This window comes from Erpetoichthys calabaricus, chromosome 3 (genome assembly GCF_900747795.2).
Source record: "Erpetoichthys calabaricus chromosome 3, fErpCal1.3, whole genome shotgun sequence".
In the NCBI taxonomy this organism is placed as follows: domain Eukaryota; kingdom Metazoa; phylum Chordata; class Cladistia; order Polypteriformes; family Polypteridae; genus Erpetoichthys; species Erpetoichthys calabaricus.
In genome coordinates this window covers 85,313,413-85,337,025 of record NC_041396.2, presented here as the reverse complement: position 1 = coordinate 85,337,025, position 23,613 = coordinate 85,313,413, and the positions used below count along the sequence as shown (strand labels likewise).

Genomic DNA, 23,613 nt, shown 5'->3' with positions numbered 1-23,613 from the left:
TGTAAAATTTAGTGTTTTTTTTTTTTTCTTTTTACTTTTATTCTCTCAGTCATGATCACAATACAACACCCACCCCTCACCCCAGATCTGACACAGTTACTTTTTATCTGAAACTGGGAATAACTGTAGATGTAAGTGGTGTTTTGAGACAATGGAACTGGAAATTCTCTGATCTGGGGGGATAAAAACTGACACACAAACACTGGTGAATCTGCCTGCTTCGTAACTCATCGTCACGTCAATTCTTTTTTATTCAGTTTTATTGAGTGTTCCTGCTCACGCTGAATTAGTATGCGTCTTATGGTCCATGATGTCAAAGCCGCACTGACAAAAAAACAGACATAGGTATATATGATATTTGGAATAACTCAGTTTATGACCTGTATAGTACATTTCGGAAAACATTGTAGCACTGATGCAACATTATTCATATTATTCATATTCATTCGCATAACATCAGTCAGATCAGCTGTAAATGTATGGCATTTGTAAAAGTTAGCTTTTTTTCAGTTTTATTCTCTGTCACGTTCACGCTCTCCCTCACCCCCCCCCCCCCTTCTGATCTGACTCTAACTAACAGCGCCAGTATAAATTCACATCTGATCTGATGCTGTTCGTTTTCAAATAATATTGCATTAGTGCAACAATATTTTCTGATTGGTAGTATTCAGGTCATAAAATGATTTCTTCAAAATGTCACATATATTTGTCTCTTTCTTTTTTGCCTGGTGCTGCGTTGACATCGTGCACCAGAAGGTGGGGGGTGGCTGTTGTATCCTGACAGAGAATAAAAGTGAAGAAAAAAACCGCTAATTTTTTTACAAGTACTATAAATTAACACTGGCTGTTACAGACAGAAATCAAATGTATGTTTTTATTGTATAATATTAACAAAAAGAGCAGCTCCCTACTGCAAATGGTAAATTTGCCTGGTAGCTGGTTTCGAACTCTGGATTATAAATCGGCAGATCTAACCACAGCACCACGGAAGCTGTTGTATTGTACTTGCACCTTTTGTGAAAGTGTTTATTTGATATTTGGCCATCAGCCTTCATACATTATACAGTTCATGTCTACATTTTGTTATTACTAAAACATGAAAAACGTTTCTGTTTTAACGATGTGTTTACATAGATTGTAGTAGACACAAAACACACAAGAAATTATTTCCCCTTACAATTCTGGGTAGCTCACTCCCAGATAATCAATCAAGGCAGGAACTGGGAGAACTTCCTGCCCATTCTGAGGCGGTGGGGGGGATGGTCTAGGAGGCTGCTTGCTGCTTGGACTTATCGACACATTTACAAGACAAAAGATGATGACGGAGAGGTGCAAAGGAATTTTTTGTTGGCTCTGGTAATTCTAGTGTTAAAAAGTATAGGCTCACAAAGTATTACGTTACTGTATTTGTGTATTTACTTAATGAAAACTTCATATGTGAATTGGATTAGAATACAAATAAACCAAAAAGTACAGGCCATTACTTTGTATTAAATTAAGAGTAAATTTCCCCAGATTTTTTATTTTTAACACAATCTCATTGCACCTCTTTTTACATCAGTCCACAAGTTTAGCAGTTTCCAAGAAAAATGTGCAACATTGTTTACCACTGCAGGAGTTGCAATATGGCCAGAATAGTCTTTGCCAACCACACCTCCTATGATGCTGCTGAGCCTGTTAATTCATTTCTACACTTTTGTGTGACAAACACTTTGTCCTTATTGCACTTTCATATCCTTTTAAAATAAGGTGGATTAAATCCTTTCTGGCCACAAAAATCTGAATCAAGCACATTTTTCACTGACTATGCAATTATAAAGTGAAACCAGCACAAGTACATCTTAGTGCTGACTACTGGAAAGACAAATCGAGACTTACTGTAGTAAATCAAAGGACACTGGGCGCATGTACCATCAGGGATTACTGGTGTTAGCAGGGCACATCGAGGTTATCCTTGGCAGATATTTACAGTGGCCTATACTGCAATCTAACAAGGACTTCCTGCTACCAAATAGGAAGCGAATAAAATTACGTCCCATTGTTTATTATAAGATGAGAACTCAAGAAATTTAGAGGTGCAAAAATTACCCAATAACCTTATTTACATGTGGTATAGTGTGATCATTTCATCCAGATCCTGTTAGGTTGTAGTAAACGGTTATTAGGAGCCAGGCCTGTGTAGCTACCTGCAAGTCTATATTCGATTTTGTAACAGGACATTACAAAAACTAATCCACAGTGATTTAAACAGGCAGAGCTGTGTTACTGTGGCTCCCAATACAACTTGTAGCATTAACTTTGCTGATGATACCACAGCAACTGGGCTAACCAGTGACACTATTGAAACAGTGCAGTGATGGCATGACAACACCCAGGACAAAAATAGAAACTGAGATATTAGAGATCAGTCAGACTGCAGATATCCAATAATCAGGATTGAAAGGTTACACTGAAACAAAGGAAGTGCCTGCGGGATGAAGAACTTTGCCCAGACCAACGGTACACTGAATGTAAGAATAATATAAATTAAAATTTAAAAATAGTTAAAAGAGGGTGTTTTTCAGAAAGGCCTGAAGTCCAAGTTCTTTGTTTGGTCAGCTCAATGGTGGACACAGTATGATTTTTACCTCTGCACCATAGAAATTAGTCTGACCTCTGGCTTCATTGTGTGGTACACTAAAACAACCACAAAGGACAGAATTGTCAGAAGGAGGTATGTTACACTTGCACAACAACAATCATGAGATAGGATTTAATTTAATTTATTAGATATCTATTCCAAAAGATGCAGCAAAACAGTCCACAGTCTAATTTAGAATTTCAACCACACAGGACGCAAACACTTCAACTCTAGAAGATGACAATACCACATTAAAATACCCATTAACCCTGCCATCCATCAGCACTGGATGTGTCAAATACTGGCTTTGTTGCACTTAAATTGCAGGTATCTGAATACTGTTGCATGTGTAATTGCTTTTTTATAATCTTATATATGGTGGAACCACATTGTCTTTAGAATTTATTCCATTTAATTATTATTTTTGATATTTTAATTCCAGAGAAGAAGTAAATACGAATAAAAAACTCAGTCTTCTTCTTTTGGCTGCTCCCGTTAGGGGTTGCCACAGCGGATCATCTTCTTCCATATCTTTCTGCCCTTTGCATCTTGTTCTGTCACACCCATCACCTGCATGTGCTCTCTCACCACATCCATAAACCTTCTCTTAGGCCTTCCTCTTTTTCTCTTGCCTGTCAGCTCTATCCTTAGCATCCTTTTCCCAACATACCTAGCAGCTCTCCTCTGCACATGTCCAAACCAATGCAATCTCGCCTCTCTGACTTTGTCTCCCAACCGTCCAACTTGAGCTGACCCTCTAATGTCCTCATTTCTAATCCTGTCCATCCTTGTCCCACCCAATGCAAATCTTAGCATCTTTAACTCTGCTACCTCCAGCTCTGTCCCCTGCTTTCTGGTCAGTGCCACCGTCTCCAAACCAATAAAAAAATCAATGCGTCTCTTAAAAGGGCAAAAAAAAAAAGATGAACTACTGTTTTAAGATCAGATCTGTGCAACAGTACACATTTAATAACAATTAGAAAAGATGACCTCCAAAATGTTATGGGGTACCTTGGGAGAAAAAAAAAACACACACACTAAAGCAAAGACACACTCCATGCCAGAAGCAAATACACAAACCTTTTAGCAATAAAAGAATGAAAAACATAGGCTGAAATTCAAAAGGCATTTAGCATCCCCACAAAACACATTTATTCTTAAATAAAGGCAAAAGAATAATATACAGAATTCAATATACAGAAGACTGCAAAAATAGCAAACACCCCAAAACTGAAATAAAATTAGGGTTCTAAAAGTATTCATAAGACTCAATCAGACATGGGAAAAGTATTGTGATGAAAAGCAAAACAGAACAACGAAGAAGAAAAAAAAAAAAAAGAAACTTCCAGCACTTATTTACACCAAGAAAGCTACCTGCAGAATACACAAAGCTGCAAATGAAATGTCAAATCATAAAATACATTATCTAACAATTAAACAGAAAATCTCTACTTAAAAACTGCGGCCATAAACTCATGTAATGTTGAAAAAAAATCTGCTACTTATAACAAGCATACTAGAATATAGGAAGATCAATATTACAAATGGCAATATGGACTTAGGAGGCCAGTTCCTCTTAAAAACCTTGTAGAACAATCAACAGATTAAACAAATGCAAACAATGTTGCTAACTTGTCTTGGATTTCCAAAGAGCTTAAGGCCAAAGTAACGGCACCAACACTCAACATCAGACTACATACAGTATGGAATGGTCAAGGCTCAGCGAGTACAAAAAAGACAAGAATACTTAACCAACGGTGTGTCACATGTGGATCTGTGCTGAGATTATTGACCTTTCTGATTTACATCAGCAGAATCAATTTAGAACTAATATACATGCAGGATAATTTACAGTGGGCACCAAAACTTCAAAAGTAAACACTAAAATGTAGCAAAAAGAAGCAGGTGCAAAAGAAGATAAGGGATTTAGACATTTAATTCAGCAAAGGATAGAAAAACGTACATTATATTTGCAAGACAGGACCTGGAAAAAGACAAAAAACCAATTTCTTAATATATAATGAAGTGCCACTGTTGACACAGCATTCAAATGCCTGAGGCAATATGAAAACACAATTAGCAAGGTACATAAACTATTAGGCGGTATTGTGGAAACTGAGAAGAATCCGACTCGATTTACATTATTCGCTGCAATTCAGTAGCCTGAGTGGCTCGTTCCATTCTAGCCAAGACACAAAACTACTTTTCTTGCATTTCGAAATTAATAAAAAAAAAAAGCTAATCATCAAGGAGAAACTTCCAATGTGGACCTGTCACCAAGAAGTGAGGGGGAAAAAACAACAATGAAAAAACTTGTTTAGCTGTGTTATTGTTATATGCTGCCTTTAAGGCCAACAGTAGAACAGGCTTCTTTTTATTATGGTCTTGTGAATATGAATAAATAAAAAAACATAAGAAAGAACAGTGGAAATAACCACAAATAAGTATTTTCCCATTAAACTTCTAACACTTAAAATGATTTTGTAAATGTAATGTTGACCTTTGAGTGTAGAAGGTTGCATGAGATGAATGCAGGATGCTGATGCAGTATGTGTAAATTTAGAAATTAGCAAAGGTTCTATTTTATAGAAAGTAAGCAAGTTTTGTGATTTAGATAACATACTAAGTGCAAACATGGTGTTGATAACAAGAGTTCAAGGAAGAAATTTCCAGAGCAATCTCAAATTCTCACTAAAGGACCCGCTCGAGAAATGAGGGTAAATGTTTACGAACATGAATATGCTGTAGGGGAATGAAATATGACCAATAAAGGCAGATCTAAAAGAAGTGCCAAAGAACAGAGATGAGAACAGTCAGGTGGACATGTGGAGTGTCATGGAGTGAGAGGAAGATATTAATTGTGTTACAGTCAGATTTAACATACAGGTCTAATGTCAAATACAGAAAGCTTACTATTCCTAGAAAATGGGCCTGAACTCTTCTCCAAATAGGGCCAAACTCTAACAATGCTGGGGTTACCAGTGTGAACCAAATGTCCTTTTGTGAACTAAAGTCTTTACAAGCTAAGGTACAGCTCAGTATTATAAAAAGGAAACGAGAAGCCAGCAGGAAGTTGGAAATGCATAAACACATCTATCACCTCTCAGCTAAACTACTGCAATTCTTTCATTCATGGTCTTGTGAGAAGACACCAACAGCCTGAGAACATTGCAGCTTAGAGCACGGGTGTGCACCAAACCTTATGCCGCACAACTCTCTCTGCCAACCACACTGATCTCCTTTCTGTATCTGAATGCTCATCAAGACTCTGCTAATTAGTTACAAATTATGAAAGAAAGCTCAACAAGTCCCTCATAACCTGGAGAAAAAGATACACAATCCTGTCAACGAACATTTATTCAGCAAAGGAGAGTCCTAACAGTATTATGAGGTCAGTCTGGAAAGCTCCTCTGACAAACTAAGGCCCTGCCTGTTCTCTAATGTATGCTAAAAAGATTTTTGTCATTTCCTCCTGTTGTTAACACACCGTGTTTAGCTTAAGTGCCCAAGGACTTTGTTGCTTACATCTGACGTACACAGATTCTTCATTCTTGATGGTCCTATTCTTACCTGCTCTATGACATGGCCAATGAAGAGGGCTGACAACTCAATGACCAAAAATTAAGCAACAACATTTAATTCGCTTTAAGGCCAATAAACAAATACACTGGCTGGCCGCTAGTCGTACCAAAAAGCATCAGTGTTGCAATGTTAAATGTAGAAGAATGATGAGGTCACATGCAGAAAACATGCTAATGGGAAACAAAGAAGCTTCACTAACATGAAAACACACATGGTATCTACAAGTGTTGAGATGGTCATAGCAAAAGGGGCCTTTAAAAAGGGACAGATGTTTATGAAGGAGTTGTCAACACTACAATGGGCACGGCACAAGTTAGTCCTTTGCCCACAGGCCAGCAACATCCTTCTCATTGGAGAAATTCATTAGCCAGGAATGTACACAACAAATTACAGCTACCTGATTATTTAAAGAATTAAACGGAACATTTTACAAAAAAGAGAGAGACAAGCATGGAAAGTGTGGCCCCAGTGGCACTTTTTGAATTTATCTTTCAGCTCCTTCTATAAGCTTTACCATTTCCACAACTCTTCCCCTCAGCCCAACCACAGACAGACTCACCATGAAGTGCAGATCGTCGAATCCATTGAGAAGCAGCTTGCTCTCGTACTGGGGGAGCCCAATGTGTTCGAGCCAATCGCCCACAGGCTGGTCCAGGGCACGCATGCCCCCTCCGCCCCCGCCTGTTGAGAGAGGGAAACGTTTAAGCAGGGAGAAACCATTAAGACGATAGCAGTGGCACCCTGAAGATGACACGTGGCACTGCCACATCATCCTCGGCCAGCCTAGCCGGCCACAAAAACACCAGGCTGGCAGGGGTGACAGCTTCAAAGCTGGGGGGTGCTCTCGCACAGATGGGCGACAGTAAAGTCAGCAAAAATTAAGTATATATCAGGATGGGGAGGGGGGGGAGAGGAGAGATGAACCAGTCAAGAGTGGGAGTTACAGTCTACAACCACCTCTAGCCCCAAAGAAATGAGAAGGTGGCATTTAGCTGACTACACGGGAGTCTCAACAGTCCGCACGTTAACACATCCTAAGGGTCCATGAAATTAGACTTCCAGCGCTGCATACCCGCCCAGAAGACTGCAGATTTTAAAAATACAATCAAGATGAGAATCAATGGAGCATTCTCGCTGCAGCCATCCCTAGGGGAAGGGGGTTGGCGGTGGGGGCGGCCAGGACCTAAACCAGCAGCAGCGCTTCAGCCCTCACTATAGCTTAATTCCTTTCACTAGGAAGACCCTCAGTCTACAACTGTACAGTAAAAAAGAAAAACAGAAATCAAAGGGTAGCAGTAAAATACTAAATGCCAAAGTCAGAGGTGCATATAAATGCAATTTAGTTGTTGTTAAAAAAATAAATACTTAATGCTTTCCGACACTTTTTTTTGTCTTTTGTTTAATCCACTCTCGACCCTACCAAAAAGAATCTTTCATCTCACTAGCCCATAAAAGCATAAAGTCATTTTCTTACTTATTTACACAATCAATAAATTTGAAATGAATTTTTCATTCAACCCAAACTGTAGTTTATTCCAATAGAATTTCAATTTGCATTTTTTTTTCATACAAATAAACAGAAATTAAACAGAACCCACAGCAGCAACATGACACGTCCAGGGTAGAAATGAAATTTCCTGAAGAGTTTTCCCAAACCATCAATTTGTGTTGCCGTACGAATGTTAGGTCTGGGCCCCACTCCCAGATCTGACAAGCGACAGGGGTACAGAGTGCCTTCTAGGGTCCGATGCACAACTTTTCAGCTCCCAGCTACAAGCAGAGTTCTGGAGCCCCATAACATCAGTAAAAGGAGAATTCAAAAGAAGGAAAATCCTTATCTGCAACAAGGCTGCTGCGATGTGGCTCAGCAGCAAGAGAAAAGCATACAAATCCTCCGATCTGGTTGATATTCTTCTCACATGTGTGGGATGGAGGGTGCAAGACTCCTTGCGCAGGTGAGTGCTTCCCTGTCACTGTGGAGAAAAGAGCCGCTTTCCTTTTGGTAAAAAAAAAAAAAAAGACCAGCAAGAACAAACTAACTCGTAATTTAAAAAAAAAAAAAAACAAAAAAAAAAAACAGTGAACCACTTCAGTTAATAAAAGAAATAAAAAATCAAAGCCTGCATTGTCTTCTGAATATGGCCAATGGGTGGGAATGGGAAGGAAAAAGGGGCAAAGTTTTTATCAGTACTTGGGAAGCTTCTCGACAAAAAAAATGCAAACACTGTCCACCCATTGGAACAGAGGATTTAAAAAAAAAAAAAAGAAAAAAGAAAAACAGACTAAAACGGGCAGTCGAGGAAGGAGAGTTACAGCACTCTCACCCACAGCCCAATCACAGCCACACTTAAATCCCAGACTGCAGGCAGATCCCGGCCCCCTACTCTTTGCTCGCTTGCTTTTCCAGCCTCACTGCCTTTTCTTAGCCAGCAAAAGATCTGCTTCTGAAAACACTTCCCCCTGCTCTTCCGACTCTCATGAAATATTCAGCATCTCCCCCATCCCACCCCCTCTCTCTTTTCCCAATCACTTCTCCATAGTGTTGTCGATTTTCCCAACCCGCAGTCCCTTTTTTTCCCTCAGATGGTCAATGCCGGCTCTCTGCCTCACGCGCACTGCAGAAAGGCTCCTCATTGTCTGATGAGGTTGCTGAATATCTGCGCTCTGCCAGCACATCGCCCCCCCCCCCCTCTCCACCATGTGAGCGTGCACACACACTCTATCAAGCTCTCTCACTTTCCTTGGTGCTGCTTACAGCAGTCACAGAAAGAATATGGATAAGATCAGCTGGACTTCGGCAGAATGCAGCAGTGCAGGTTCAGTGGACAACAGCGTGCAAGGAATGCAAAGAACAGAAAGCATCAAAAATATCTAGCAATTAAGGTCTTGTGTGTGAGAAATTCACTGCCATACTGCAGGAAATCTACCTTATTCTGTCCTTATGTCACAGAAAAATAAAAAAAAGGCTGGGAGCAATAATTTATAAGGTTCCATACAAGAAGTCCTCCTAATTCTTTGGGCTTCTGCAAGACTAAGACACTTGTGCAGAATATCAACAACAGTGTGCTCTACTAGACCCGTGACAAAAATGAAAACTTATTTCATATGCTAAGATCTAAACCAAACACTACAATCAAAGAACCACAAAGAGAAAACTTCTTTGCAACCTCAAACCTGAACATGCACATCACTCTGCAAACCGTAACAAAGCACAATTAATACCTAAAAGACTGCAAAACACCATTTGAACTCGGGACACAAATCTTATTGACCTTAAAACCCTTAGCAGGATAACCGCCTATGAGAACAAAGACCCAAAGCTGAATATCATTCCACAATAATCAGCACAAAAAAGAAAACACACACCTTTCCACAGCTTGAAACTCAAAGTGGAACAAAATTTAAAGGATGACAAATGAATACAAAAAAAAAATAGTCTTGAATAACGGCATGAAGCAGAATATCATGCCACGAAATTAGCCAATAAAGAATACCACTCTAGGTAGCCATAGCACCACTCCACAACCAAACACTGAAACTGGAAAATATCCCCTTATCAAACACCAGTAAAGAAATCCCACTCTATGACTTGAAACACAAAAGAAGAACTAGGGTAGGAGATTTGGGACATGCGCTGATAGCGCATTGCTGCACCTACCACACGACGAACCACCTGGATTGGGACCCGAGTGGACCGGGTGGTACCTCAGCACCACACTGGAACAGCATGAGGTTTTTTTTTATGGTGGCTAGAGTGCCAATCCTGCCGCCAACCCCCAAGTTTTTCCTGCAAAGTTGAAGGATCTGCTTGGAGGGCTGTATGCAGTTTAGCGTCATACCCAGGATGAAGCAATTGCAGGTTAAGGGCCTTGCTCAATGGCCCAATGGAGCAGAGTCACTTCTGGTGTTTATGGGATTCGAACCGGCAACCTTCCAATTGCAGGCGCCAAAACAAAATAATAAGACCATTTTACTTAAAAACTTAAACTTAATTCAGTAATTTGAACAGATACATATGAATTCACCTCCAGCAGAACACCAGAAGGCCTTTCCATCCTGGTTCAAGGAGTGCAGTTCCACTTAAAGCTGCTCATTCAGAGAGCCATAGGGATGTTACATTCAAAGGCAAAGAGCACAAGCCAAGACTCAACTTAAAATAACTATGACCAGACACCCAAAACTAAACGTGAACTTCAAGACGAGTAACCAGAGCCTGACCAACTCTTCATTACCCAAGATGTGAAGAAGAACATTGCTTCTTGATCCAAATCCAAAACTTTCTCCATAACAAGGCATTTGACACAAACCATTAGAACAGAGTAAATATTCAAACATAAATGCTACTCCATAACTTAACACTCAAAATGAGCTGAAAAGGAATAGCATCCCTGGAAACGTGCAGAAGACGCATTCAACGCCATACACTGAAAGACTTGCTACGGGAAGAAACCACCATACCATGACCTGAAACACAATATGGAACGCCATGAAGTCAATCAGGACCTGGAATAATATCCACATGGACATTTGCACACATTCTGTGCTTATAACGAATAGTCCTACAACTCTCTTTCTTTAGCGTGTGACCTGTTCTTTCTTAATAATTTTCAACTCAAGAAGACAACATTAGCGGCTTAATGAGAAAATAAGGGGAAGAATATTGGTACCGGTAATTTATCTGTGCACATGACTGCCTGCAACCCAAGCTAACAAACAAAAAGGCTACCTCACATTCATATGCTAGCCACTGAAAATGTCCTACAGTCAGACAAAGGAAAGATACAGCACTTGAAAATGCCGCTGGGGTGCGGCTATATCTAGTAATAAGTGCTTGCATTCTTCTGCAGGCTGACCAAGTCTCTCTGTCCATATCACAAAAGTTACTGAACATTCATTCCATTTACAAATCTAATTTCTTTTTTGTTTATTTAATACCACATTTAAGGTACTGTAAAAAAAGTTTTTGGTATTTTTTTGTCTTCACTTTGAACACGTTCATTTTGGACAGATTTTAGCAGTTGTCCTGTCTTTTTGTTGTCTAATAATAATTCTTTACATTTACAGTTATGGACAGAGACAACTTTTTTCTAATTTTGGTTCTGTACATTACCACAATGAATTTTAAATGAAACAACTCAGATGCAGTTGAAGTGCAGACTTTCAGCTTTAATTCAGTGGGGTGAACAAAACGATTGCATAAAAATGTGAGGCAGCTAAAGCATTTTTAACACAATCCCTTCATTTCATGGGCTCAAAAGTAATTGGACAAATTAAATAATTGGAAATAAAATGTTCATTTCTAATACTTGGTTGAAAACCCTTTGCTGGCAATGACAGCCTGAAGTCTTGAACTCATGGACATCACCAGATGTTGGGTTTCCTCCTTTTTAATGCTCTGCCAGGCCTTTACTGCAGCGGCTTTCAGTTGCTGTTTGTTTGTGGGCCTTTCTGTCTGAAGTTTAGTCTTCAACAAGTGAGATGCATGCTCAATTGCGTTAAGATCAGGTGACTGACTTGGCCATTCAAGAATTTTCCACTTCTTTGCTTTAATAAACTCCTGGGTTGCTTTGGCTGTATGTTTTGGGTTATTGTCCATCTGTATCATGAAATGCCGCCCAATCAATTTGACTGCATTTAGCTGGATTTGAGCAGACAGTATGTCTCTGAACACCTCAGAATTCATTCAGCTGCTTCTGTCCTGTGTCACATCATCAATAAACACTCGTGTCCCAGTGCCACTGGCAGCCATGCACGCCCAAGCCATCACACTGCCTCCACCGTGTTTTACAGATGATGTGGTATGCTTTGGATAATGAGATGTTCCACACTTTCTCCATACTTTTTTCTTGCCATCATTCTGATAGAGGTTGATCTTGGTTTCATCTGTCCAAAGAATGTTTTTTCAGAATTAAGCTGGCTTTTTCAGATGTTCTTTAGCAAAGTCCAATCTAGCCTTTCTATTCTTGAGGCTTATGAGTGGATTACACCTTGCAGTGCACCATCTGTATTTACTTTCACGCAGTCTTCTTTTTATGGTAGACTTGGATATCGATACGCCTACCCCCTGGAGAGTGTTGTTCACTTGGTTGGCTGTTGTGAAGGGGTTTCTCTTCACCATGGAAATGATTCTGCGATCATCCACCACTGTTGTCTTCCGTGGACGTCCAGGTCTTTTTGCGTTACTGAGTTCACCAGTGCTTGCTTTCTTTCTCAGGATGTACCAAACTGTAGATTTTGCCACTCATAATATTTTAGCAATTTCTCGGATGGGTTTTTTTTTGTTTTTGCAGCTTAAAGATGGCTTCTTTCACCTGCATGGAGAGCTCCTTTGACCGCATGTTGTCTGTTCACAGTAAAATCTTCCACATGCAAGCACCACACCTCAGATCAACTCCAGGCCTTCTATCTGCTTAATTGATAATGACATAACGGCGGACTTGCCCACACCTGCCCATGAAATAGCCTTTGAGTCAATTGTCCAATTACTTTTGAACCCCTGAAATGAAGGGATTGTGTTAAAAATGCTTTAGTTGCCTCACATTTTTATGTAATCATTTTGTTCACCCCACTGAATTAAAGCTGAAAGTTTGCACTTCAACTGCATCTGAGTTGTTTCATTTAAAATTCATTGTGGTAATGTACAGAACCAAAATTAGAAAAAAGTTGTCTCTGTCCAAATATTTATGGACCTAACTGTATATAGCACTTTTCTCACTACTCAAAGTGCTCTCCACACACGGAGGACCCGGGAAGCGAGCCCACAATCTCCTTACTGCAAAGCACCAGCACTACCACTGCGCTACCTGGGAGGATAGCAAACAAGAAGTTACTTTTGCTGGCACAGGGTTGCTATGCTCAGCTGTTTTGTGTTTAAGAAAGATGGGCTCCTACATCTTTATTCACCTGTTGCTGTCAATCTGCCCACCAATCTGGACACATTTATATTTAGGAAATAGCTCTTTTCCAAGATAGAGATCACAATTCACCTATTGTGTTTTGCATAAGCCTCCTGACCCAGGATCACATTTCTAATCTATTTTACTAGTATTTCAGTCATTCTGGAGTGCAGGTGGGTCAAAATATTTATTCTGGGTCATCTCATGATCTCAGCAGGTTATAATGGACATGCATATTACTTAACAAATGTGTGTACCACCAATGTGGAGTGAACACTTATATTTGATGTCATGTGCACTCTGAGAACAGGACTGACAGTGAAGCAAGTAGGCCATGAAAACCACCATGGAAAAGCAAGTCATTTGGGAGTTGTACAAATTGAAATCTTAAAATGGGACAAGATAAGCACTTTATTAATCTGAAGTGCTCTTTTTAAGGTCAATGGTAAAAAATGAAGCAATCAAGAGGGAACAGTTGGTTCCATTTCAACATCAGACCTCCAAGAGGTTCCTCTAGAAAAAAAATGTAGCTAGAAGGAAGCTGGAAGGAGAATTGGTGGTAATGGTGCAGGCCAAGGCTTTAAAGGTACATAGGGCACGATTCACACTTAAGATAAAATGTCAGGAATAGCGAAAGGAAGTAAAAACAGGCAGAGTTACAAAATAATGTTAGTAATGGATGTAATGGACAGTGGATGGAGGGAGAAGAAAAAAATAACTCCCAATCAAATGGTATTTCTTTTTGAACATATGTAGACATATCTAGATTTGATCTTCATTTAAATCAAATCTTAAAACAAAGGAGAGTAATTGAAAAAAATAATGAAAAACTGACTGTAAGAATGGTATCAACAAAAAAATGAACAGATATACCATCTCTATCTGTTGAATATTAAGTACATCCTTGGCTCTAATAGCTAGTATTGCATTTTGGTTTCTATAACTGACAACCAGTTACTGACATCAGCTAGGTGATAGTTTATCATAATCCTGCATGAACAATTCTTTCACTCATATTTATTGTCTGAGGTGTTACAACAACAGGTCATGTCACTTGAAGAAATTCTCAGGTGACCCCGCACTTATGAGGTGTACATATAAGGGGGATGAGACAAAGTACAGGAGTCAGGTGGAGAACTTTGTTTCACGCTGCAGAAAGAATTGTCTACAACTTAACATCAGCAAAATAAGGAACTGATTATTGACTTCCAATGCACAAAAGAGCCTCTGCGTCCTGTCACTGTTAAAGGAGTGGATGTAAAGGTGGGGCATTGCTAAAAGTACTTGGGGGTCCACATCAATGGCAGGCTGAACAGGTCCCATAACACAGAAGAACTACAATACTTAAAAGACGGTAGACCAGACTCTTTCTCTTAGGAAACTGCATTCCCTTAATATTTGAAGTGACATCCTTCACATCTTTTATAACTCTGTGATGGCCAGTGCAATTTTCAATTTTGTGGTGTGGTGTGCTGGGCTGGTAACATCTCTACCAGAGAGGTCCACCAAACCAACAAGCTAATTAAAAGGACAGGCTTAGTTATGGGATGCTCTCTGGAGCTCATAGTGAAGGAGAGGATTAAAACAAAACTGAGTGCCATTATGAACAATGCTGCACATCCTCGCTCTGACTCACTAACACTGAGGACTATCAGCCAACAAATTCTACAGCAGAATTGTGTCAAGAAACGCTACTGGGGCTCCTTCATACCAAAAGCAATACAGTACATAATGCTTCACTTTGACTGCCAAGTCGGAGCTTTTCTTTCTTTTATTCCTTTTTAAATCGCTCTGGTTCGCTTCAGAATGTGTTTATAATGTCTACCTATCTATCTATCTATGAATGCATTCATGCATGTATGTATGTATTTATTGAGCTTTTCCCAAGGGAAAAATAAAGTTTCTTCTATCAATCTAGCTATCTACATCTCACAGCATCTTAGTGGAATTGTTATCCGGACTTTCCTGAAACTTCAGTTTTTTTTCCATCCATTCCTTGTTGGATTTACTTGTATGTTTAGGGTCATTCTCCTGGTAAGGTTCACTCACAGTTGAGCTTCAACCTTCTGATGGTCTCACATTATCCTCAAGCCCCAACTGGTTCAATAAAGAATTCATTGTGGACTCTATGACGGCGAGCTTCTCTGGCACTAATGTAGCAATGCAGCCACTGAACATAACATTTCCACCACCACCATATTTTACGGTTGGTATCAGGCTCTTCTGATCATATAACACCTTTGGTTTTCACCAAACACATCTCCTGGTAATTTAACCAAATAACTCTACCTTCACCTCATCTGTCCAAAGAATATTGTTCCAAAAGTCCAGGGGCCTCATGTATATACGGTGCGTACGCACAGAAATGTTGCGTACGAACGTTTCCACGCTCAAATCGCAATGTATAAAACCTAAACTTGGCGTAAAGCCACGCACATTTCCATGGTACCTCATACCTTGGTGTACACAATTTCTCTGCTCGTTTTTGCAGACTGGCGGCACCCAGCGTCAAAGCAGTGCTACTGTTCCTGTGTGGTCACCCTTTCTTTCTTAGATCCACATTCCTGACGCGGCTTTATAAATACACTGAAATTAACTGCATATTGTTTATTAGTGTAATTCATCTGATTGTAATTAACCTGCAGCAATATAATGGTCCAGGGAATAGCCATAGTATTCCAAATACCATAACTGCTTTAGCGTTGTTACTCTCCCTGCATCTTCTTCTTGTTTCAGCTGCTCCCATTAAGGGTTGACACAGCAGATCATCTTTTTCCATATTACTCTCAGTGCACCACTCGGAGTATTTATATCACTGTATCTGAGTGGGGAATCGCAGCAGCAGCTGATCGGAAAGAGAATGATCGGTATACAGCATGAAGCAGATGCTGCCTGAGCCACAGCAAAACGCTTCAAAGCCATTCCTGTACGGACCTTGCGTTTCAGAAACAGTTTCATCCCAAGAACTATAAACGCACTCTATCAGTCCATCAAGTGCTCCTTGTAGAACTGTTTGTACTTATAAGTACAATTACCGGTACCCCACTGTAAACTTGCACTACAGTTATAATATTGCACAACCTGCGCCACTTTATAAAGCGCGTATGATGACGATATAATTTTTAAGATGAAATGCAGCAAATTATGTTGCTTATAGTATACAGATAAAACTAACTTTATTTAAATAATCTGTATTGTTAATAATTAAACATGTGAGGACACGGTGCCGCAGCGCTAGCGAGCCGCTGGTGTTCTGTTCACGGATAGCTCCTGCCTTGCGCTGTATTATTGCTGGTGCTGACGCAACACTGGAAGGATAGACGGATAGAATAATTAAACATGCACTACGAAGATATTTCAATGTTCCTTAAAAGTTTTGAAGAATCTGCGTTCTAAGTTACAGATGGCTTAACGTCTATTACAGAGCTGATTGCGTGGCGATTGGGTATTTGGAGAAAGAAAAGTAAGGACAGGAATTGGAGGTTAGTACGTTTGAAAGAGACAGTACTTCTGTAATAAATTATTTCATCGAAGGTCGCACATGGCGCAGCAAGCCTCTTGTGTGAGATATGAATAATCACTGCGCCACCGTGTTCCCATGTTTAATAACATGCTTTCATTCCTATCATCATGAAAAAGATATCACATATACATCTCAGTATTTTAATTATTCAGAGAGCTGTAATATCACGAATGCAATGGATTCTGTGTCCTGTCGGAGAAAGAGAAACAACGGAAGCACGTAGTAATTCACACACATAGAGCACATAGAAGATCAAATACAGAACAAAGCATTTAACGTGCTACTTGAGAAACTAGTAAAATAAACGATTTTAAGATGAAGTTTATGATGTTCTACTTTGATGACGAAATAAACTACGTGATTAAAGTGGAAATTTCGAGATTAAAGTTGACATTTCGTGCTTTTTTCCCCACTGTGTGCCTATTTTTTTTTCTCTGTACCTTAACAAGTTTTCATATGACACTCAGACGGTGGGTTATGACTCGCCTTTTCACGCCGACTTTGATATCTGACAAATTCTTTTTTATTTCGGGCACTGTGCGACTTTCTGATCTTGAGCTTTCGAGTTTCTCCGACACTCTGTCACTAGATCCACTTCCTTTTGTTGATTATACCAACAAATAGTACGTTTTTCCTTTGCCTCCACTTGGTATTGGCTGAAATTCTTATATTTTCCCCCGTGCTTTTCCCATTGTCTTTTCACAGAAGGCTATTTATATCGATTTGCATATTCAAAGAGGCGTAATTCTGGGAGGAATTGGGGCGGGACAGAAGGCGCGTGCACGTGCGTTACTTTTCACGCTGATCGGGATTTATGTAGTGGAAGAACGTGAAAGTTTGCATGCGCACAGATTCCTGCATCTGGATTTTTCTGTGCGTACGCACATTCCCGCTTTTGTGCTTACGTCATGTTATAGTGTGAGTTCTACGCACGGCGTTATACATGAGGCCCCTGGTCTCTGCCCTATAAATTCACAGGCAAACTTTATTCTCGCCCTGCTGTTCTTTTTGAACAGCTAAAGTTTCTTCCTGGTACCCTACCAATTAAATCTAATTTGTGCAACATGTTTCTAATGGCACTTTTAATATCAACAGTGACAGCAGCTACCTTAAGGTTTTGTGATAAAATTCTGGGGTTCTTAGAGACTTCTTTCAGCATCTTGCATTCTGCTGTCAGGCTGAGCTTGCCGGGGCAGCCTTGCCTGGATAAACTGGAAATCATCTCTTGTTGCAGATGATCTTCTGGACAATGGAACAGCTGAATTGCTGTTTGAAGATCTTTTTAAATCCCTTCCAAGATTCATAGGCATCTATAACTTTCATTCTGAAAGCCTGAGAGAGCTTCTTCAATCTTGGCACAATAACAACGCACATTTCAATACCAAAGATCAAATTAAACAGTGGAAGAGGTTTAAATGAGATAGTTCTTCTAAGATCCTCTCTAATGATATTCTAATCATAACATAAGGCATTTGTGGTAGTGATGAATGCAGGGATGCACATCCTTTTCTACATACAAAATGTGCATTTGTTAATTTTTATTATACAATAGACAAGTGGCCTCCAACTCCAGTCCTAGAGGGCTGCAGGTTTTCATTCTAACCCTTTTCTTAAGTGGTGACCAGTTTTGCTGCGAATGAACTTCTTTTCCTTTCATTTTAATTGACTTGTTTTTTTAAGATTTGCTCCCCTGACTTTCTTCATCGTTCCTCTGAATTGCTTCATTTCTTTCCTTAAATGGCACCCAAACAGAAATGAAATGTGAAGCAAGTGAGACATCAGAAGACCAACTAAGTCAGGGCGTCACTCCAATCAATTTCACTCTAACCAATTGCTTAATTAGGCACCGAGTCTTGTTGTTAATTAAACCTATTCTTTAATTCCATGGCTTGCTGTTGCTCTCATTGTGTAATGGCATACATTTCTGAAAAAATTTCTCTTTTCTAAGAGCTCTGTTAAAATGTTTTGGGGACCTGAGCAAATCAATATTTCTGAGACCTTCACCTTTTTTTATTTTCAGATATTGTATGATGGACACAGTTTGCTGGTCATGTTTTGGCTCATTTTGCATGTCATTATTATTTAGTTGCCAATTAAGGAAAAAGAAACAGATATGTGGTCTGAGTCTTCAAGAGAAAGTTAATTAAAATTAATTCAAAAGAAGTTAATTAGCAGCAAAAACAGGTCACTAATTAAGAAAAGGGTTAGAATGAAATCTGCAGCCACTGCGGCCCTCCAGGACTGGAGTTGGGGACGACTCCAATAGACTACAAAATGTAAATGCGACATGTTTGTTATATTACATACAACACATCTCCCTTTTATCTATAGATATTGTTTTAATGGGGCGGAGCGGTGGCTCTGAGGTTAAGGATCTGTGCTGGTATCCAGAAGGATGCCGGTTGGAATCCTACTCTGTTGGACCCTTGAGCAAGACCCTTTACCTGTTATTGCTCCAAGGGCGCTATACAATGGCTGACCCTGCGCTCTGACCCCAAGGGGTATGCGAAAACTAACAAATTCCTAATAACAAGAAATTTTATAAGGCGAAATAAAGAACAAAAAAAAAAAATTGCTGATGTATCCATATATGCAATTGACAAACAGTCATTCAGGGCGTTCAACAGTCTTTGCATTACACAGAATTTTCCGCACTGAACTTCATCATGAAGTGTTCTACAGGAAGAATACAGGGCTACGTAACAGGCAAAACAAAGATATTTAGCCATAGTGGACAACTATGAAAAGTGTTATGAATGTAAACCGCAAGATAACAAGCTGATTCACTTCCACTAGACAGCAGTACTATGTCACAGTCACTTAACGATTATGTAATCCAACTGTAAAAATACAGAAACTGGTGGACTTTGATTTACAAGACACCTGAAAAAAAAAGATAATTTAAATAAATAAAAAAATGAACATAAATTAGAGAGAGAAACAAAGGGGATATATTGCAGACACAAATGTCTTTGGTAACTATAAAATGTTAGGGACCAGTACTGAACTCTGGTGGACTCTGTCTGCACTGTGGGAAAGACACTTGAGACGTAGAAATGTTCGATCTTCAGTGACAGTAAACACTGCATTCCTCAAAGGCATGGAGTCTACACTTTGTAAAGGACACACATAGTATGTGGAGATGGCTACCCTGTTCATCCACAAAACACTGGGAAAGGTTCATCCACAAAATACTGGGAAGGATTCAGCAGTCTAACTACACAGAACAGTATTTACGTATGGCATCTTTTGAACATTTTAAAGTATTTTACGCAATCTTGGCTCCCAACAGTTTCATGTGCATTAGTGGAAATTTGTTAAAGTTATTCTGGAATGAGCAAAAGTGAGAAAAAAAAGTGTTAGAAATTAGAACAATTTTAACAAGAACAGGCCATTCAGTCCAACAAAGCTTGTGCAATGTTTATGCTTAATTCTTTCAATATTTTGGCAAGTCAAATTTTAAAGCTCCAACTGTCTACCAAACTACCTGCAAACGTATTTCATTTGTCAACAGTTCTCTGTGTAAAGAAAATGCTCCTAAAGTTTGCAGTTTCTACAGGCTTCCCATGCTCTCATTCAGTATTTCTATAAGACAAAACAAACATTTTCAGAAGATTAAACCAACAGGAAACTCTAAGACTAACACAAACTGCCAAGATGTTCACCATAACTGGTTATAGGGATGCAGTCGCGCAAGCCACTAGCAACAAAGTCTGTACGTATCAGGAAAAGCAAGAAGAGCATCGCTATACCCAGGAGCCAAATATCGAGTAGAAGGGGAAAAGTTGAGCGGGAGTTTTATATCAAATAAAAACTGGGGTAATATAGTTTAAGTAAGTACATCAAGTGTGTCCCCCTCGACATTCAGCACCGGGCTGCAGAGATACATTCTTGGGAAAAGCAGCTAGGCCAATAACAAGCTAGTGCTTTACAATAATGCCATTTTACACATTTGTTGGAGTCTGTTCTTACCTGGCTTTTGTTAAACTGACCATCTAAGGTTTAGAATGCACAGTACTAATGTGGCAAATACTTCCATGCACATTTATAATAAACTCATTGCAAAGAAACCTATACCAGCATTGGGGAAGCCCGCAAATTTCTTCTGCATTCATGTTCTTAAAGGTGTGTGAGATGGAGGATCTTTATGAGTGTAAGGTTTTCAGTGCTAGTCAATGTGACAGCTACCAGATATTCTTCAGTGTGCTGCGCTCGCTTCAGAATTCTGAAGTAAATACCTACATAATGAACAGAAACTCAATTTCATAGTCAGCTGAAGATTTAAATTTAAATAGCTTCTGATGTCATTGCATGCAGCTATTAGTGATATGTACTGTTACATGCAAAGAAATACAAGTGTGAATATGAATAACGCAACTTGCCTAAAAAATTATAATTATAAAGAGTGCATTATAAAAATAAAAAATATAGAAAGAGCAAGTCCCAATTTTTCATATTATATTATGTTTTTATTTATTTAATCCTTTTTATGGTTGCAATGCATGTACAATATTATCAGTAACAATTCAACACAACAACAAAAAAGCTACTCCATTATTTTTTCCCCACAGCAGGTAGTAAATAATTTCAGATCTTAAAAAAAATACCCTAACAGAGATGTGTGACTTAACAAGAACTGAAAGCACAGGCAGACTGTGTCCCAGGTTCAAGGCTGGCTTCACACATTTCGCAGACCCTTTGTTGGTGCTCGAGTGTGAATGCAAGAGCTCTCTCTGTTCAGGGAACATGCATCCAGTGCTCTTGACAGCCATGGGTGAAAAAAGATAAATGGATCGCTGGAGGCTGTTAAAAGACCAAACAGCGGTAGGTTTAAACAAAAAAAAAAAAAAAGGCAAAGAAACCAGTTCCTTAACCAGGAACATGACCTGAGAAGGAAATATAAAATTCTCTCTGCATGTCAACTCCTGGGCTAACAGAACAGAATGGGAAGAGAGGCGTACTGTTAGGTAATTTCAGAGAAACAGCAGGTGCTGTTAGGTGAACTGGTGCTGCTAAATTGACCCTAGTGTGTGTTTGTATGTTCACCCAATGACAGACTGGCACCCTGTCCAGGGATGTTCCTGTCTTGCGCCTGACGCTTGCTTGGATAGGCTTCAGCTTCCCCCTTACCCTACTCTGGATAAGTGGGTTTGGAAAAGCTATTGAGGAATGGATAGTTCAAGAAGCTTCATGCATTTTAGAAAAAGTGACACAAGAAAACTTGCTGGCAAACTGCCTTGCAAAGCTCTTTGCAACATGACTAACAAAAAGGCACTGCATAAAACTATAGCAGCATGTGCAGAACACAAATTCATCTACTCTCTTCAGAAAAGTCCTTAGGAAAAAGACTCATTGCTGCAACGGTACGCTTAATAGCAAGGAGCAGGGGTGTGAATGTCAATCAGCATCAGTTGCAAGCAAACCAATAAGAAACAAAGAGAGGCACCACACCAGAGAGTTTACCCAGAAACAAAAGGCACAGATATTGGCGTTTTAACAAATCTCTTATCACCTGTCTAGCCGGACACCACAGTATATATTAAAAATATTATCTCTGCACAGGTCAAGTCAAGGAAAGAGATAATATTTGTGTCATAAAGCTGAGCTGTCTAGGTCATTAGCTTCAGCCCCTCTCTTCAGGTGGGCATTGCAATTTGCGGATAAGGCCTTCGACGATGTCACGGGTTTCATTGCCAGTGCTGCTTCCTTAGCCAAGTAATCTATTGGCTCTCCCTTTGTATGATTAAGTATTTCTGTAATAAAATTTTGTTCAGTTGATAGGTTCATCGTGAAATGTGTGACATACCAAAACATTTTTTTGTAAATGGAGAGCACTAAAAATCAATCAAATTTCATTATCCCCTTAAAAATAAATAACCTGCATGACAGCTGGTAAGAGTGATGGCTTCAATTTGCACAAAAACCAGCCCACTGAAGCCTCCCTCATGCATTTGTGTTCATCTTTTTGACAGCCCCTCCCCAGCACATACATGGCTGCTTGTTTAGCTGTGATCTGTGCTGAATATTTCCTTGTTGTTCCTAGCACATTCTGAAATAACACTAACTTAATACCAGACAGTACGCTTTCCATCACATTTAATTGCAGGCCTATGGAAAAGTTTAGATGAGCTTACCTAAGGCCTTGTCAGGATGGCTAGAAAAGTCAATCCCCGCTCCAATCAAGGTCATAATTTTCTCAATCTGCAGGAAGAAAAGGAGGGAGGAAGAAGGAGAAAAGGTTTTAACATGAGCAGCAATTTAACCTCCCCAAACCCCCTTCACCAGGTCTAGCTCAATGGACTCTGAGAATTACCCAGAATTGCTTGCTCTCTGTTAAAAGCTGTCCCGATCCAAAATGACCTTGCCATAAATATTCAATTAATAACGTAATGACATATCAAGAAGAGCAGCACAGTGGCTAGTACGACTGCCTCACAGCTCCAAGAGAGCAAGTTGAAATCCCAGCCCAGTCGCTGCCTGCATGGAATTTCCACTTGTCTGCTTTGGTTTTATTCTGGTTTTCTCCCTACTTCCTAAAGAGATGACGTATAATCCTTTTCAACAATACTTCTTACATTGCTAAAATCGAAGTGAAAGAAGAAAGGTGGAGAAACACAATCCACTGGTGGTTGTCAATGTGTCACTTCTGAATTTTGTTTAAAAACTACTAATTATTAATCAATCCAATAGGATACAGAATGCTATTGGCTATCATCTGGGCTGAGGATCTAAAACAACAAGAACATCTCAATGAGAAAACACACCTTTAAATCAGTTATTTCATTCTTAAAACTGTCAGGACTTCTACGTGTATATGAGTTATGAGAATATGAATTTAAGATCATGCAAACATGATCAGTAGCCACTTCATAAGGGATATCCATCCATCCATCCATCCACCCCTCCATTTTCTGAACCTACTCAATCCAGTTTTGGAGTTACAGTCGGCTGGAGCCTATCCTGGCAATAAGGAAATCAGCAAGATAAATGGA

The 23,613-nt window shown here is 39.5% G+C and overlaps 2 protein-coding genes across 9 annotated transcripts in view; one reads left to right on the top strand and one right to left on the bottom strand.

Annotated features, from left to right (window-relative positions):
• Nucleotides 1–23,613, top strand: part of taf11 (TAF11 RNA polymerase II, TATA box binding protein (TBP)-associated factor) — a 472,816-nt gene that overhangs the window by 253,279 nt on the left and 195,924 nt on the right. The window lies entirely within an intron of this gene.
• LOC114648154 (ankyrin repeat and SAM domain-containing protein 1A-like) overlaps nt 1–23,613 on the bottom strand; it is a 236,662-nt gene that overhangs the window by 57,727 nt on the left and 155,322 nt on the right. For 7 of the 8 annotated variants that reach the window (XM_051924634.1, XM_028797015.2, XM_051924633.1 and 4 more), the window contains 2 exons: nt 22,756–22,822; nt 6,762–6,883 (listed from right to left, as the gene is read on the bottom strand). In XM_051924634.1, the coding sequence (XP_051780594.1) occupies nt 6,762–6,883; nt 22,756–22,822 (189 nt within the window). Of the gene's footprint in view, nt 1–6,761; nt 6,884–7,800; nt 8,233–22,755; nt 22,823–23,613 lie in introns of those variants that run through there. The other variant, XM_051924636.1, reaches the window with a different exon arrangement.